Source organism: Halteromyces radiatus (genome assembly GCF_025201355.1).
Source record: "Halteromyces radiatus strain CBS 162.75 chromosome Unknown BX664scaffold_1, whole genome shotgun sequence".
NCBI classification, from domain to species: Eukaryota; Fungi; Mucoromycota; class Mucoromycetes; order Mucorales; family Cunninghamellaceae; genus Halteromyces; species Halteromyces radiatus.
The window spans coordinates 3885454-3902485 of record NW_026251687.1 but is presented as its reverse complement, the minus strand read 5'-3'; the positions used below and the strand labels follow the sequence as shown (position 1 = coordinate 3902485).

The window sequence follows — 17032 nt, the reverse complement described above, 5'->3', positions numbered from 1 at the left end:
TAAAGGCATAATATAGAAAAAGAGTAACCCCATAATAATAATAAAAAAAAAAAAAAAGACTAGCATAATCAACATAAAAAAAAAAATTGGGAGAAAATAAATAAATAAAAAGTTATGTAAGGAATGATTATTTAACTATGATGATGATAATAAGAATGAGTGGAGGAGAAAGGAGAACGATCATCCATGGCAATAAAGAAAGGGTCCATTTCTTGAAGTCGAGGTAAAGAACATTCATTCTTCTTATTGTAATCACTTGATTCCATCATTGTAAATACGCCACTATCTCTTCTACTATCCAAAGTATGATAATTCATTGATGATGGTGATGCTAATTCAATACTGGTGGCAATAGATTCAGGTGATGTTGGATAAGGAGATGTCGAAGGTGATAATTCAGGTAGATGATATCCTGTTCTTTGGATGTCAGTTGAATTTGTGGTAATAGGATCATAAATAGGTTGCTGAATTTGATTCAAAGGTATCACCATTCTAGGTTCTGTTGATGTATTTATTGTTGATATCCATTTTTCACTTTGTTCATTCAAAGGTCTCCATTGAAGAGTTGTACGTTGTTTGGTGGAGGTATCGTGTGCTACTTTTTGATGAGTGGTCAAAATAGTTTTTCTTGCGAATTGTTTATTGCATCCAAGTATACGACATTTGTAAGGTCTTTTTCCAGTATGAATCCGTCTATTTCATCAAATATTAATATAAGTATATAATAATAATAATAATAATAATAAGTATTAATTTACCTGTGTCTTGCCAATGAACTACTATCACTAAAACTTTTTCCACAACCATCCACTTCACAAATATGAGGTCTTTCACCAGAATGAGTACGAATATGTACTTTCAAAGCAGATCTCTATTAAAAAAAAAAAATAAAATAAAATGAATATAAGAAAATCATCATCATCATCATTGTCATCATGGTTTGATAATATATTTATTACCTGTATAAAACTTTTACCACATCCGATTTCATCACATTTGTATGGTCTATAAATAAAAATATATATTTAGTATTGGTATCTAAAAAGAAAACAAACTATTTTTTTTTTTTTTTTTTTTTTACCTTTCATTAGTATGAATACGGAGATGTCTAACAAGATCGGAACGTCTTCCTATAAGAGAAAAATAAACTTTCTATCCCCTTACATTCACCTTTTTTTTTTTTCTTGTGCTACTTACCAAAAGACTTTGTACAATTCATCATAGTACATTTGTGAGGTTTATTTCTACCAAGTTGATTTTCAATATGTATCAATTCAAGAATATCCATCTAACAAAAAAAAAAAAAAAGATTAAAAAGTGAAATAAATAATAAAAGTAGCCATACTTTACTTTTATATCAAATGTTCAGTTGGCTACAAAATATGGCTTGTATAATGTCAAAAAAAAGGGAAGGAAAAAAATGTATGTGTGTATTAATGCAGAGAAATACAAAATCAAATATGATTGGCTAACAAAATACAAATTAAAAAAGAAAGATCATCCAAATTGAATGAATAATAAATAATAAAACAACAAAAAAAAAAACAAATATAAAAATAAAAAAGAAAGAAAAAAAAACAAAGAGAGAGAGAGAGAAAGAAAGAAAAAAGAATAAGGTGAACAAAAGAAAAGAAAAAAAAAAAAAGAAAAGAAAAAAAGAAATAATATTTATACTTAAACCAAAGTGCATGATTATGACATTTTTAAGGAGCGATTCTTGACTTTTTTGGGTAAGTAGTGAGTTTGAACATAGTAAAGAAATATAGATAGAAAAAAAAAAAGGGGACTAAGAGGAGGAAATAAGCATGACAGTCAGGCTATGTAAAATCTTTTTTTTTTTTTTTTTTGCCATACATGTACATAAAAATCTTCTCATATAACACACATTTAAACGCATTATAAAAAATCATCATCATCATCATCATCATCATCAAGAAGACAGGAGATGTATTAGAATAAAAGGGTCAAAGGGGGAAAATGCAGTCGATCTGGAGAATCCAGAAAGAAAAGAAGAGATCAACCTTTTTTTCTATAAATGATATTTGTATGTCAAACTAAAAAACTATTTACAATAAAATGAATGATGTGCATAAGACTTTCCTAAAAAGAAAAAGAAAATAAAGACCCATGGTTTTTCTATATATGTATAATAATAATCATCATCATCGTCATCAAATTGGCCTTTTTTTATTCTCTCCTCCGAATTGATTTTTTTTTTTTAAAAAAAAAACCAGGTTCAATGCTACTTTTTGTACAGTTAATGCAAAATGTGCAAACAATTTTACATTGACTCCTTCTCCCTTCTTTCTATCTTTGATCATGATCCACACAATCCATTCATCATTATATATGATGATTAAATCAAATTCAATATTCTACTAGATCCATCATTATCATTAGGTTGAATGGATTGAAATAAAAAAAAAAAAGTGCACGTACCACTCTGATCTCACTTTTTATATCCACATCAAGAGCAAGAAATAGAGAGAAAAATGAATAATAAATAGTAGGAGCAAAGTAGCAGTAATGATCGACTTCAACCATGCTTTAGTTTTTCAATTCATGAAAAAAAAAATGGTTTTAATTTTAGTTCCTTAAAAAAATTTCTTGGATATGGATCCATATTAATGATTAAATAGTATATATATGCGTATATGTATGTATGTATGTACGTATGTATGTATGTAAGTAGTTTGTATGTATGTATTTGATTGCCAACTTCCCCTAAAACCCTTCTCCTAAATCTCAATGTAGGTATTCTTACCACGCATGTTATCCCTTTCAACCTTCTGTGCGCTTGTTCTTTTCTTTTTATTTTTTTTTTCCATCAACAATTATATAAAAAAAAAGGAGATATACCCAAAAAAAAAAAAAACAATATAAGAAGGAGAAGAATGATCTTCGTCAATATCTTGATACCATTTTAATGGAAAGAAGAAAAAGAAGAAGGGAATTAAACAACGTTGCCATGCAGATCTTTTTCTTTTGTTGTACTCCTATTTCTTTTGATCTCCCATTCCCGAAAAAAAAAAAAACCAATCCACCCGCCCATGCAAAAAAAAAAAAGAGTATGACAAGTCTAATGTATATTGATGACCATTCTTGAACAAACAAACAACAACAAAGAATACACTCTCCCCCTTTATTTTAGGAACATCGCCTTTAATCCCGGTTAGATAAGCTGTTTTTGAAAGGAAATTGAAGGAGAGCACAGACAATCAAGAGTACATTTTATTTCCCAGGAGTAATTTCTCTCTTTCTTTTTCTTTTTATTCAATACACCCCTTGTTCATGCCAGAGTAAAAACAATGCTCCACGTTACCTTTCATTACCATATATAGTCAATATCCATCTATCCATCAACTTTATTGATAAAAACAATACATCATAATATACAACTAAACTAAACCTAATCAGAATTGGTAACATAAATACTTTCCATATCCTTGGCGCAACTAGCTTGGAAATTCAATTTACGTGCCATCCTAAAATCATCATATTCATCAGTCAATATTTTTTTTTTTTTTTTTTTTTTTTTACCCATCATTGATATCATGCACCCAAGCATGTACAGTTAACTTTTGTCCTCGTTTCCAAGCATCTTGAACAATAGTAGAATAACAAACATTTTGAGCTGAATGGATTGCATTGAATTCTACCAATCTACGAAGTCGTTCTGATTCTTCTTTTTCGCTATTCACTTTAGATTCATTCACTATGTACACAAAATCATGAGTATATCTTTTCTTTTTTCTTATCCATTTACTCTTGTTTCTATATCTCTACTTACATCGATAAACGTCTTTGATATTTCTAAGCCAATTATCAATCAATCCCACTTGTTTTCGGCTATAAGCAGTTGCCACACCACCACAATTGTAATGACCTAATAAAGGAAAATTAATATATTTTTGGTAAATTCGATTCATCTTTTAATTTTTTTTTTCATAAACTTACCACAAACAATAACATGTTCAATTTTCAAAACTTCAATAGAGTATTGTAATACAGACAAACAACTCATATCGGTATGAGTGACTACATTTGCAATGTTTCTATGGACAAATATTTCTCCAGGACCTAATTGTAACACTTGATTGGCGGGTACACGAGAATCAGAGCATCCTATATTTGGTAACGATATATTAAAAAAAAAAAAAAGTTAATGAGATTGTATATAAACCAGTAAAAAAAAAAAAAAAAAAAAAGAAAATGAAGAAGAGAGTTCACATTACCAATCCAGAGAATCTTGGGACTTTGTCCAAGGGCCATTTTCTTGAAAAAGTTGGGGTCTTCATCAGTAATGGATTTAGCCCAAGCATGGTTTTTTGCCAGTAATCCATCAAGATTTACGTCAGAAGAGTCAAACTTTGCATGAGCTACATTCAAAGCCGAAACAGGAGTGATAGGTGATGGAGTAGTAGGTTCAGTCATCGTATCAATTGAAAAAAGAAAGGAAGAAGAAAGCTTAAAAAAAAAATAATCTATTCCCCCGTTTTTTATTTTTTTCATTTTATACTATTTTTTTAATTTCCGCTGATCTTTTTTTTTTTTTTTTTTTTGAGAAGGGTTACCCCAACAACTTGAGAATACTAAAAATAAGTACTAAAGATAATGGATAAATGTTTTTTTTTATTCTTATTATTTCAGATAAATGTTTTATTATTATTTCAATATATATACAATAAAGGAGAATTGAATAAAAATGACTAATCTAAAGATCCAGGAAGAAATTCTGATGTTTCATTCGTTTGGTGTGACCCATGGTTGTTGTTTTTGGTGATGAAGAAGAATCATGCCGTTTTTTTGTTGAAGTACTGTCATTGTTCCTGTCGTCGTTTTCTGTACCATCATCACTCTGATCAGAGTCTGGACCATATAAATAACCAATATCCCAAAATCGTAGTTGCATATCATGTCCACAACTACCAAGTAGGCATATCGGAGAACTTTCTTCATCAAGTAAAGGACCATCATGAGATAAGCGAACACGTTCCACAGGAAAATCTTCACCATGATCACCAATAATACCTTCAAATTGATATTGAGGCGAGACCGAAACCAATCTTAAAAGACCATCATTACCACCGGTACATATAGTATCTTCATCTAATTTACAAAGTGTATCTACAGAGGATGGATGTCCAACCCATTTATCCTTGACTTTTGTCCATTCACCCCATTCCCAAAAATAGAGCGCCCCACTTTGTGACCCTACAACTACTTGATGATCATGCTATATAAGGATAATAAAAAAAAACCCAGCCGTCATCAATATCAGTGTAACCGTTGTTTTTTTCTTCTTCTTTCTTTTTCTTTTATATATTACTTTGATTGTCGTTAATGATAATAATTCATCATCCAATATACATGTTGCCACCTTCTTGTCCAATTTCCTTATGTCATGTACAGAAAGCATACCATCACCACTACAAAAGATAAAAAGGATAATATCAAATCAACCATTAGTGAGAAAAAGAATAGACATACCTTTTTTTTTTTTTTACTTACCCAGATGCCAATAAACATGATTTATCTTGAGCAAAAGTCATATCAGCAATAAAATCATCATGAACATTGTATTGTTGAATCATGCTCGGTGATCGCATATCCCAGATCTATTCAAAAAATAAATAATGATATCATAAAGAAAAAAGAAGTCGTTCTATTTTCAATCCATTAAATAATAATTTATACCTTGATCACACCTTCATCATCTCCAGTAGCTATCCGATTTATATCCAGTGCATGAATTTTATTGATTGGGTATCTAATAAAAGAATATTTTTATTATATATATAAAATATGTAAAATGAGTTTCCTTTTTTTTTTTTATTTATTACCTATGAGCTTTTGGTATCTTTTGTAATAATCGACCTGTAGTCATATCTATTGTTTGAATTGACTTGTCACGAGATATGGTCATAACCACTATCAAATAACAAAAATAAATAAATTAAAACGTCAAAATATCACAATATTGTTTTCATCCGTTTTACTTACAACTACCATCATGGTTGAACTCAACCCCTCGACAAGACTTTTTTGATATCTGTGTTGACCATTGTAGAATATTAGCATCATTATCATATTGATAACTATATATACAAAAATATAAAATTCCATTAAAACAAACGAATATAATATTATGTAATATATTTTACCAGTAAACATGACCTGTTATAAGACCAGCTACAACAAGATTCTTTTTAGGGTGAAAACTAAAGTCAAAAATAGGATCAGAAAAGATAATAGGTTCAGGTGTATTATTTTCCTTCATTAAGAAAGAAAAAACGTATAGTGAAAAAGAAAAAGAAAGACGGGGTGTGAAATAATGCATTTCAGGTCAATAAAAAAAAAAAGGTTGGGTGGCTTAAGACATTTCCCTTTTTTTTTTTTCTTTTTCTTCTTTTTCTCTCTTTTTATTTTTTAATATTACATATTCACCATGTCTGGAATGGAACTAACTACCAATTATCCTCCTTCCAAGTTCCAAGCAGATAATGACTTGACAAATACAAATGTTATTGGAAAATATAAACATGCTGCTGATGTTGTTAATTGTAAGTTCTGATTTACTATTTTACAAAAGCATACTTAGTTTCTTTCTTTCTTTCTATAGCCATTCTTCCTGAACTTGTTAGTCGAGTCTCTCCTGGTGTATCTATCTGCGACCTTTGTCAATATGGTGATGATCTTATTGAAGCCATGGTAAAAAAAAAAAAAAAGGAATAAAATTAAAAAGGATCTTTTCAATATATTTATATTTTTTTTTTTTGAATTATATAGACTTTGACTGAATATAAGAATGCTGAACGTGGTATTGCTTTTCCTACTTGTATTTCTGTCAATAATCTTATTCAACATGTATCTCCTCTTTTGGATAACGATTATCTTTTGAAGGCTGGTGATGTTGTGAAAATGTAATAAGTAACATAAGAAAAACATAATACATACAATATACTCATATTCATTCTCATTATTAGTGAATTGGGTGCCCATATGGATGGTTATATTGCCACTGCTGCTCATACAACTGTGGTATCACTTGATCTTAGTCAACCTATTACTGGTCCTGCTGCTGATGTGATCTGTGCTACTTATTATGCTTGTGAAGCTGCTATCCGCATGATGAAACCTGGTGTCAAAGTAAATCATAATAATAACAATAATAATAATAATAATGATTATAACTTTATATTCATATACTAAACTTTTATCGTTTTTTTTTGTATAGGCGTCTGAAATTACTAGAACGATCAGTGAAATTGCAGCCTACTTCCGATGCAAACCTGTCGAAAACACTTATTCCTCAACCATCAAACGATTTGTGCTTCGCGGTGGTAACGATATTGAAAATGGTTTCCCTGAAGATATGATTGTACAAGATTTAGAAAAGTATGATTTTGAAATCCAAGCAAATCAAGGATATCAAGTGAATGTGATTTTGACAACAGGTGACGGCAAGACTAAACAATCAGAATACAAACCATTCGTTTACCAACGTGATGTCAACAAATCATATCAACTCAAAATGAAGGCAGCCCGTGCAGCATTTAATGAAATCAACGAGAAACATACCGTCTTTCCTTTTGCCACTCGTGCTATGTCCAATAGTCAAACTCGATTGGGTCTTGCCTCTTTATTGAATCATGAACTTGTTACTTCTCTTCCCGTATTACGATCCAGTTTGACAAGCGATAAGGTAGCTCAATTCAAATCCACTGTCTTGGTCACTCCTACTGAAGCCTTACGCCTTACTTTGTCAACCAAATTGCCTTTTGTTCATTCTCAATATTGCATACCCGAACCTACCAATGCTGCTCAAATTCTTCATTCTGGTTCTATCAATCAAGTTAAGGCTTCTAGAGGTTTGCCTCAATTGGATGTTACTTTTGGAGAAAGACGCATCGAGGTAATTATATCAATGTTGTTATTGGACTAAAAAGAAAAAAAATAAAACTAATCTCCTACAACTTTTTTCTTTTTCTTTATAGACTGAAGACACTAACATGGATATGGACATGGAATAGTTCTTTTTAGCATCAACTTTCTTTTTTTTTTATCATCATCCTTTTATTATTAGCATTACATAGAAACAATTCATTGATGTATTTTTTTTTTATTATTATTATTGTTTTATCACTCATATTAGTCTCTTTTTTTTATTACTTCAAATCTACCATCCTTCTTTCCCTCCTTAGTTTTTAGTTATCTCCTCATTGCTCAATTTTTTTTTTGTTTTTGTATATAAAATAATAAAGAGAAAGAATATATTTTTCATTTGATATTATTGATTCCTTTTTTTTTTTTCGTTGTTGTTGTTGTTTGTGGGAGACAGGATACTCGTATGTAATGTTGCACGATCTTTTATGTTCTGTTCACATGATCATCTTCATCATCATTCACTAAGATATGAAATACAGTATTAACGTTGTTGATCAGCGTCAAAGGAGTCATCTTCATTGTTGATTATTAGAAGGGTTCTTCCATCATCATCATCATTATCATCATCATGATGACTTCCTAGTTAGACAGTACACCAAAGGAATTAGGATTAGCTTGTGTGTAATAGTAATCCAATACGAAATATTGATTCATTTAAAACATGAATTTGTCATACATCAATAAAGGAACCTCTTTTTTTTATCACCTTTTTTGGTGCATGAGACCCTCGGGAAGTCAGATCAACCCTTTTGAATTTAGGGTGTTTTTCTTTTTTAATTATCATCATCTCATTTATCCATCACTTCGTATCATCCATCATCAAATATTCTCTCTCTACCATTAGTCCCATAAAAAAAAAAAAAAAAGGAAGTTTGTATGAGCATATACATTTTCTCTTTTTCCTCTTTTCTTTTCAATGACTGTATTTCAGCTAGATACATTAGAAGGTTATTCAGGGATGTTCAACACAAACCCTTCAGACCTGAAGAACTTTGTTTTCTCCCAGTTTGTGTTGCCGTGGGGAATGAAAAGGGAAGAGGTATACTTGTATCCGTTAGCATATTCAGAAAAATCATAGCGATGATGATTTCTCAAAGAAATAAAAAAAAAAAACATAAAAAATACAATCGATTCAAGTTAGATGATTATTACTAAAAGAATCCGGAGTCAAGAACAAATACGTTTGAATGATGATCAGTTTGAGGTCGGGAAGACGGGAAAAAAAAAACAAGTTACCAGAGAAGATAAATGTAAACTTTTTTTTTCTTTTATCCCATACATAATATTACATAAGATCAAGAGATGATTTCAAATATAGTAAAATACGTTTGCACTGATATTTCAAGTAGGAATGTATTTCTGTTTGTCAAACGAGAAAAAAAGTTCAGGGCTCACCATCATCACAATGCGGAGATAGAACTGATACCTCCTCCTATTTTTTTTTTTTTTGTACAAAAAGGTGCATTTTTTTTCTTTTTCCACCTTTTCTTTTCCTTTCTTTTTTTTTTTATCAGTAAAAAAAAAAAATAAAACAAAGCAAAACAAAAATAAATGATGATTATGAAATCCTTTTTTCTTTTCTGGACTACAGTCGTATTAACGGTGACAAGTATCAAGGCACTACCTTTGGCAAACAAACGAAGTGGTACAGCATGGAACTATTGGCAAAACAAGGCATGGGGACCGAATTTGGGGAATTGGCTTATTCTTGAAAGATGGATGGGAAGTGAAGTGTTTGATCAAGCTGGTTCTAATGCACAAGATGAATGGACATTCTCTGCCAATGTTCCTAATGCGGCAACACTCTTACAACAACATTGGGATAGCTGGGTGACGGAAGACGACTTTAAGACATTGGCTAGTGTCAAGGTGAATCATATCCGAATTCCTGTGGGCTTCTGGGCATTCATCACACCTGATCAAGGCGAACCTTACGTGTCAACAGGACAAAAAGCACAAATTGAACGTATCTTGGGCTATTGCGCGACATATCAAATCTATGCTATCATTGATCTTCATGGATTACCAGGTTCTCAAAATGGGGAAGATCATTCAGGTCATATTGGTAACAAGGATTTCTTCACTACTTACAACATCAACCGATCACTTCAAACCGTACAAGCAGTGGTGGATTGGATGAATGGATTGGATTCACAATTGAAGAATCAGATCGCAGGGATTGAATCAGCCAATGAACCTCGTCCGGATAATGATAGTGACAACGCCATGCTACGTGATTACTACCAACGCGCCTACAACATCATTGCTGCATCTGCTTTCAAGGTACCGATGATTTTTCATGATGCATTCAAAGGACCTTCGTATTGGAGCGACTTTTTACCTGCACCTGCCAACGCCGTTCTTGATTTACATCCTTATTGGGCTTTCTCTTCTACGAGCGATCAAACTACCATCTTGAATCAAGTATGTGATAAACTCACTGGTGACAATAATTTCCACTTACCTGTGCTTTATGGTGAATGGTCATTGGGTTCGGCTGTTTCTTCTTCTGATTCTTGGTTACGTCAATTTATGGATACCCAAGTGTCTGTGTATCAAAAAGGGAATGCTGCTGGTGCTGTCATGTGGGCTCTCAAGAACTCGATCAATTCTGATGTTTGGTCTTTTGAACAATTGATCAAAGAAGGTTATATTAACGATGGTACTTTTTCTTTGCATACAAACGCAAAATGTTGAATAGTATAATGTAGTTTTAGTCTTAGGATAATCTTTTTTTTTTTTAATGATATGTCATCAAATAAATACAAATGATTTCTCTCCTATTTTACATACTCTCTTCCATTTAATCATCATCTTCATTTTTTTTTTTTTTTTTTTATAATTTGACTGGTAACTAAATCGGATAAGATTAGATATTCCTTTTGTTGGCATTGTTTCATAGCAATACCCGATCCTACCTAATTTGAAATGATAGGGTGGTCTATGCACGGGCTCTTTTTTTTAAACATCTATTTTTGGAAATAGAGGAAAAATAAAAAAAAAAAAAAAGGTACCAAAAAAAGAAAACTTTTTGGGACTTTGATAGGTTTTTTTTATTATGATACGATATTGATAGAACATGATCAATGTTACCATTCAACACTTTTTAATATGATTTAATATGGCACATTTTTTTTCAAGATATCATTATTTGCTCTTTCCTCGGAGTTTCCTATACGCTGACATATCAGTTATTCTAATACTCCACTTTGTTGGGGAATGAGGGTAGGAAGATGAAAGGATGACTACCGGGTAAAGATCAACCGAATTGGATACTGTACCTTTTTTTTTTTTTTTTTTTTTTCATGATGGCATGCTGAGCAATTGATTGTCTTGGATGTTTTCTTCCCGATTTTTCTTTTTAATATCTTCTTGTGGTTTTGGATTTTACGGTCATGATTTGGCTGAGGATTTCAAAAATTTTGGCTATGAAAACAAAATGTCAAGGAGATCATCTGGCAATTTTTCGAAAAATAGATGAAATCTTTTGATACTGACTGCAAAGTAAGATAAGGCGATAAAATGGCATTAGATGATGTTAGATTTTTTTTTTTTTACAGAGGAATCTAATGGTGATAATCGTGTTGGGTGATGATGATTATTGGATGAGGGATGATGATGATTATTGGATGAGGGATGATGATGATTATTGGATGAAGGATGATGATGACACTGTGATTTCATTTTTAATTTACTTTATAAAGTGAGAGATAAGGTATAAAATGTGATTAAGACAAATGAAAGAGAACGATTTCATGTATGTTTGGTTCAATTTTGGTGTGATGATGATCGTTTTTGAATGACAAATGAAAAGAAAAAACATACTCTCGCCCTTTGAATGCAGGATGAACAAATAAGATAGATTTCTCCATTTTTACATCAGTATTGTATTTTCATCATACAAGTTAAAAGGATACAGTTTGGACGAACTTGGCAGCGGAGTTACATTCCTCTCATAGGTTGAAAAAATGTTTCTTTGCCGTTTTGCCTTTTTTTTTTTTCCTCTCTTTCCTTTTTTTTTTTTTCCTTTTCATTTTTTAATATATCGCCATATTGTTATATTTGAATATATATATTGATGGAATTTTCAGTACTAGAAGGAAACAATGGTACTAGAAGATCCAATGTCAATCGTACAGTTTCCACTACAGTTGCTGGTTTATCTATGAACAAACATGGCCTCTCTATGAATACACTTCGCTCTCAACGACCACCAAAAGTATATGCTGCTTTACCACCTCCACCACTCAATCATAACAGCAATAATTCTCCAACGATACCTATTCGAAAGCATTCTCTCGATTCAAAGACAATGGACTCTCGGTCTTCTTCTCCTTCCTCCAATACTTCTTCAGCAGAAAGCTCACTTTCCATCAATAGAGAATCGGTTGTTTACATGATGTCATCCTTCCAAGCCATAATACTTGCTGCATCCACTCTTCATAATGCATTACAGCGTTGTTTACTTTCTACTATCATATCTGGAGATGACTCACCTTTTACCTTTCTTCATCCTCTTCTGCAACAACTTCAACTTACTTTCGGACAACTAGAAACAGCATTACATCATTACTCGTCAAAGACACCTCCAGCCCAAACGGAAGAGTTTACCTCCTCTCGACCGTTACCGACCGATTATGTTACAGATACCCTATTACCTCTGGCGACAGCTTGTTTGAAGAGCTTCAAAGAAACTCAGGCTCAACTCAATGACCGTATCCACGATTATGCTCCTCTGCTCGACAAAACTCACCTTCGTCATTTGCTCCTGACTCTTCATGGTATCACACTCGATCTCAAGGATGCTTGGCAATCCATTGTGACTCCTTCTTTGACCCAAAATGCAATAACAACTTGTCCAACATCAGTACGATCAACCTATACTGAACCACCATTACCTTCGCCACTCGCCACTCGCCATCGTTCTCATAGTGATCATGTTAAACCGACGTTATCTCTATCTCCTTTGACATCTTCTTCTTTCCCTGCCACAATTTCGCCAACGTCTGGAAACAATAATACTCATGAAAATACAGCTTCAGCTCTTTACGCTCATCTTCAAATGGCAGTGACAGCTTCTTTCAACCTAGTGGATATTTTGAATCAGTCAATGGATACTATGCTTCAACAACAACAACAACAACAACAGCCAAATGATGTGAATGAAAACTTTGGAGAACTGAAGCAGATGATTCAACAAGCGGTTAGATGCTCTCATCAGATGAACAAGCATTTGGATATCATTCAAGATCAAGGATTCTCATCACAACAGACTTATACTATTCAAGTTTGGGAAGATACCAATTTATTTTTGAAGGTAAATATATATATATTTATATACATAAAAGGTGAGGGCATTGATGAATGAACCTCTTTTTTTTTTTTTTTTTTTTTTTTTTTCTATTTTAGACATTTGTATCATTGATGAGCTTGATTCGTTCTCTATCCACAGAAAAGGATGTGCATTGGCCTAAATCTGTCAAACAAGGTTGTCTCCATGTTACTCGTGTCACTGCCGAAATCGCAAGGTTATGGAATAGTGATCCGACGTTTGTTCAAGATGGTTATTATCTTGGGAAAACTGGCGATGATTAGTTGTTTTTCCACTCATGATCCCCTTCTTACTCTTCATCTTTTTTTGTTGGTCTACTCTATACCCCTTAGTTATAGTTTTTTTTTTTTTTTTTTTTTTTTTTTAAAAAAAAGTCTTCACGTCTAGTTTGATATCTTTTTCATATTTAAAAAAAAATTATAATAAAATCAATATTTGTCTGATAGATTTTTTTTTTGTTTGGTAGTTGGGCTCATAAGTAATTCATGAAGGTATGATTGATCATAATTGTAATAATTAGATGATGATGATACATATAAGCATGAAAGTTACTCATTATTATCTACAGTGGTTATGTCAATGATAATGATGATAGTGTGGAAAATATCAAATTGATTTTATTAAAGAATATAACGTAAAAAAGAATAGGTAAAACTGGCACTAACTTTCATCGATATGTTGATAACCAGATAAGAGACAAACAAATCCAAACCAGATCAATCCAAAAGATAACACTTGCAAATTGACCATATGTACAATCATGCTACAATTATCCAATTGTATCAAACCCGATACGTTTATCCTGTTGAAACCTGTTACACATACATCATTTTGTCCATTCTTTGGTCCATCCAAGCATAACCGATTTAAGTCTATGTACACAATAATAATAATAATAATAGTAATAAATCCAGGTAAGTCATAAAATATGAGAACTAAACGAAAAGTAGAAGAGTAGGAAACTAAAAAAAAGAAAAGACATATGGGAATGAAACACTAACAGAATGAGAGAATGCATGTAACCATAATGGAATGTAAAGAATGAGAGAATCATAAAAAGAGAAAGAGTATGAGTCAAAGGTTAGAAGAAGCAGAAGAGGAAAAAAAAAAAAAAACGAAAATAGAAAGATAATAAAGCCGGAAATGAGAAGAGGGATGGTAAAACATAGTTTAGAAAAAGAGAAAGGAGAAAGAAAGAAACAAAAAATTCGACTAAAAGTCAGACTTTATAACTCTCTAGGCAAAGCCAAGAATCATGGGACATATTCAAATTGACCGATAAAGAAACATCAATCCAGAATCACTCTGAAAACATAATCAAGAAAGATATTATTATGGACATCGAATTGCTTCAATGAATAGAAATACAAATTTTTATTAATAATAATAATAATCAATGAGAAGACCTTTTTGATAAACGTTCCCATAAATAGACAGAAAAAGCCAAAACTAAAACTATGCAATGTCCAATACCCAACAACAAAAAAGGTGCACCCTTCATCCATCGATCAAATAAAACACCCCCCAATTTGGAGAGAACAATGATACCGAGAGCGCCAAAAAAGGAGAAGGTACCTGCCACACTTCCTCGATAAGCAACCGGAACATGATCACCACCAACCATGGTTAAGCCAGAGATAATCATACCTTCAAAAAAAAAAAGATGAATATCAAAATGATGATGATTGTTTTTTTTATCCTACTTACCATATTGACCAATCCCAATGAGAACCACCAACGCCATACTTGCTTTTGATGTAGGATCAATAGAAAAAGAAAAAGGGATACATCCACCAGCACCAATCAAACCAGCTGCCATGATTGGAAATTCCTTTGGTAAATATTCTGAAGCCACAGCAAAGAAAGGACATGCCACCAAAGCCACAGCTTGAGCAATACCAGTCAAAGTTCCAGACGTTGCAGCCGATACATAACAAGGTTCACCCACTGAACAAGAACCTTGTTCAATATAGTATTGAGTAATCCACAAGCTGACAAAATTCGAGATGATGATTTCGTCTGCACGCGCAAAAAAACTAGTTGTATATCCAAGGGCAATTTTGGGATCCTTTGCTGCCATCACCCCACGTTTGATTTTGTATATAAAATCTTGAATGCCGCGAATAAAATAACCACACCAGCGTGTCAAGAAGAAAGAGGAGGATGATCGAGAAGGAAGATAATGGGCTTCGGTTGTAGATTGGACGACTTGAGGGGATTTTGGGAGGACGAAATAAAGCACCATACCAACAAAGACAGTAGCACCACCAATGACGCCAAATGAAATATTAAGAGATTTTGTATAATCTTGAAATACCTTGTTGACTTCGGATGGTACCATGAAAAGCACAAATACGGAAAAGATGGCACCTAAACCAGAGCTTGCACCCAATAAACCAGAAACAAGACCACCTTTACCACTAACCACTTCGATAAAAAAAGCTGCCATCATGGAAGTAGTTGCCGCGGTACCAGCTGAGAAGATGAGACGTAAGATCAACAGAGAAGGATACACGTTGGTTGCATAAGGATAACAGATACAAGGAATACCCATAATAATAATGCCCAAAGCCATCACTGTCCGTTTTTCATGATGATCAGAAAATACACCCCAAAATACAACCGCCACCAAAGATATGATTTCCGAGTATAGCGCCAAAGAGCCAGTGATATCGCCTGTTTCATGTGATACAGCTTGAATCCGGATAAGAATATAAAATGATTGTGCACTTGCGATAAAGACAATCACAGCAATAGGTGTAAAAACGGCAATCAATAAAAAGAAGAATTGAATAGGATGTGCATGTGGAGCCAAAGGAATAAACCAAAGAAATTTGCGTGATGGTTTGTTGTCTGTACGGAATTCTTCAATTTCAGAGGATATTGAAAAAGAAGATATCCTTTGTGGCTTTTCTTCCATATTTCGTTTTGATTTTTTTATTGTTTAAAGTGTTGGTATATAAAAAAAAAAAATTGTGTATAAAAAAAACAAACAATTGTGTATAAAAAAAAAAAAAAAAAGACGAAAGAGAAAGAAAAAAAGGAAAAAGGGAAATTGGTGTTACTTTACAGAATTAGGCGGGATATGAAATTTCAATCAACTTATCCTTTGATCTAGTACGCCCGTTCTTTCCCATAGATCTGATAAGACTTTCTTTCTCTTTTGCATCAATACACATATACATGGACACAAAGATAGTAAGTGAAAATTCATCTAGTGTTACTTTCAATATCGCATAAAAGAAAACCCTTTCACATGTTACTAATGTTATTCCTTCATTTCCTTGCTGGTGAAACAATAGACATTCGAGTCTTGTTTTCATTCTCCAGTTTCCTTACTTTCCATTTCTCTCTCTCTTTTTTTTTTTTTAAATCTCCTCTTTCTCTTTCTTTTTTTTTTTTTCATCAGGTAACTTTATATCATGATCAATCAATCATTATCTTCTTGCTGTTCGTGATCACTAAAAGTAGCCAGAAAGAGATAGCTATGATTGATGTTAGCTAATAGTGGATGATATGTGATGACAATGTGATAATACATATATGTACCTAAAAAGAATGATCTATTAGATGATGATGAATGATAATAATGGAAAAATAGACATATTTCAAACGAGAAGGATCTGATAAAGGAAATGTCATCCGTACAACGTGGGTAACCCCGCGTCTATGGTACATCTGATAAGTTCAGGGATTAGTTTCACAAAATCGAACAAGAGCGCGCCCTCGGAGCTGAATTCTTTTCTTTCCCTT

General features: G+C 32.5%; 7 protein-coding genes across 7 annotated transcripts; 3 read left to right on the top strand and 4 right to left on the bottom strand.

Moving 5' to 3' along the window:
- Positions 1-536: 536 nt before the first annotated feature.
- On the bottom strand, positions 537-1508 carry BX664DRAFT_273581 (uncharacterized protein; the record flags this gene model as incomplete). Its single annotated transcript, XM_051541226.1, has 6 exons — positions 1351-1508; positions 1198-1288; positions 1082-1130; positions 960-1005; positions 759-871; positions 537-693 (listed from the first exon to the last, which is right to left on the bottom strand). Coding segments are annotated over exons 2-6 (456 nt in total), but the record flags the coding sequence as incomplete, so codon positions are not given.
- A 2028-nt stretch (positions 1509-3536) lies between these two features.
- On the bottom strand, positions 3537-5419 carry BX664DRAFT_254345 (carbonic anhydrase; the record flags this gene model as incomplete). The annotated part of the gene is made up of 6 exons (XM_051540364.1): positions 3537-3715; positions 3791-3886; positions 3958-4125; positions 4236-4379; positions 4762-5236; positions 5330-5419. 6 exons carry the CDS (start codon positions 5417-5419, stop codon positions 3537-3539), a joined length of 1152 nt encoding a protein of 383 aa, XP_051405559.1.
- On the bottom strand, positions 5288-6295 carry BX664DRAFT_322564 (WD40-repeat-containing domain protein). The gene is made up of 4 exons (XM_051543518.1): positions 6165-6295; positions 6004-6098; positions 5844-5931; positions 5288-5770 (listed from the first exon to the last, which is right to left on the bottom strand). The coding sequence occupies exons 1-4, from the start codon at positions 6278-6280 to the stop codon at positions 5692-5694; spliced, it is 378 nt and encodes a 125-aa protein (XP_051405558.1). The 5' UTR covers positions 6281-6295; the 3' UTR covers positions 5288-5691.
- Positions 6296-6444: 149 nt separating this feature from the next.
- BX664DRAFT_290418 (peptidase M24, structural domain-containing protein) lies at positions 6445-8133 on the top strand. Its single transcript, XM_051541885.1, has 6 exons — positions 6445-6563; positions 6623-6711; positions 6790-6923; positions 6987-7149; positions 7238-7915; positions 7998-8133. The coding sequence occupies exons 1-6, from the start codon at positions 6449-6451 to the stop codon at positions 8031-8033; spliced, it is 1215 nt and encodes a 404-aa protein (XP_051405557.1). The 5' UTR covers positions 6445-6448; the 3' UTR covers positions 8034-8133.
- Positions 8134-9466: 1333 nt separating this feature from the next.
- Positions 9467-10730, top strand: BX664DRAFT_322562 (glycoside hydrolase superfamily). Its single transcript, XM_051543517.1, has one exon. It carries the CDS (start codon positions 9499-9501, stop codon positions 10642-10644), a length of 1146 nt encoding a protein of 381 aa, XP_051405556.1. The 5' UTR covers positions 9467-9498; the 3' UTR covers positions 10645-10730.
- Positions 10731-11973: 1243 nt separating this feature from the next.
- On the top strand, positions 11974-13607 carry BX664DRAFT_382438 (uncharacterized protein). Its single transcript, XM_051549042.1, has 2 exons — positions 11974-13264; positions 13357-13607. Exons 1-2 carry the CDS (start codon positions 12026-12028, stop codon positions 13540-13542), a joined length of 1425 nt encoding a protein of 474 aa, XP_051405555.1. The 5' UTR covers positions 11974-12025; the 3' UTR covers positions 13543-13607.
- BX664DRAFT_290413 (major facilitator superfamily domain-containing protein) lies at positions 13608-16280 on the bottom strand (the record flags this gene model as incomplete). The annotated part of the gene is made up of 3 exons (XM_051541884.1): positions 14987-16280; positions 14699-14926; positions 13608-13654 (listed from the first exon to the last, which is right to left on the bottom strand). Exons 1-3 carry the CDS (start codon positions 16197-16199, stop codon positions 13608-13610), a joined length of 1488 nt encoding a protein of 495 aa, XP_051405554.1. The 5' UTR covers positions 16200-16280.
- Between the last annotated feature and the right edge of the window lie 752 nt (positions 16281-17032).

Coding starts and splice junctions, on each gene's coding strand:
- BX664DRAFT_322564 (XM_051543518.1), bottom strand. CDS start 6,280: ATGAAGGAAAATAATACACCTGAACCTATTATCTTTTCTGATCCTATT. Junction 6,099..6,164: donor ATAACAGGTCATGTTTACTG/GTAAAATATATT, acceptor TTGTATATATAG/TTATCAATATGATAATGATG. Junction 5,771..5,843: donor AAGATACCAAAAGCTCATAG/GTAATAAATAAA, acceptor TTCTTTTATTAG/ATACCCAATCAATAAAATTC.
- BX664DRAFT_290418 (XM_051541885.1), top strand. CDS start 6,449: ATGTCTGGAATGGAACTAACTACCAATTATCCTCCTTCCAAGTTCCAA. Junction 6,564..6,622: donor TGCTGCTGATGTTGTTAATT/GTAAGTTCTGAT, acceptor TTCTTTCTATAG/CCATTCTTCCTGAACTTGTT. Junction 7,916..7,997: donor TTGGAGAAAGACGCATCGAG/GTAATTATATCA, acceptor TTTTCTTTATAG/ACTGAAGACACTAACATGGA.
- BX664DRAFT_322562 (XM_051543517.1), top strand. CDS start 9,499: ATGATGATTATGAAATCCTTTTTTCTTTTCTGGACTACAGTCGTATTA.
- BX664DRAFT_382438 (XM_051549042.1), top strand. CDS start 12,026: ATGGAATTTTCAGTACTAGAAGGAAACAATGGTACTAGAAGATCCAAT. Junction 13,265..13,356: donor ATACCAATTTATTTTTGAAG/GTAAATATATAT, acceptor TTTCTATTTTAG/ACATTTGTATCATTGATGAG.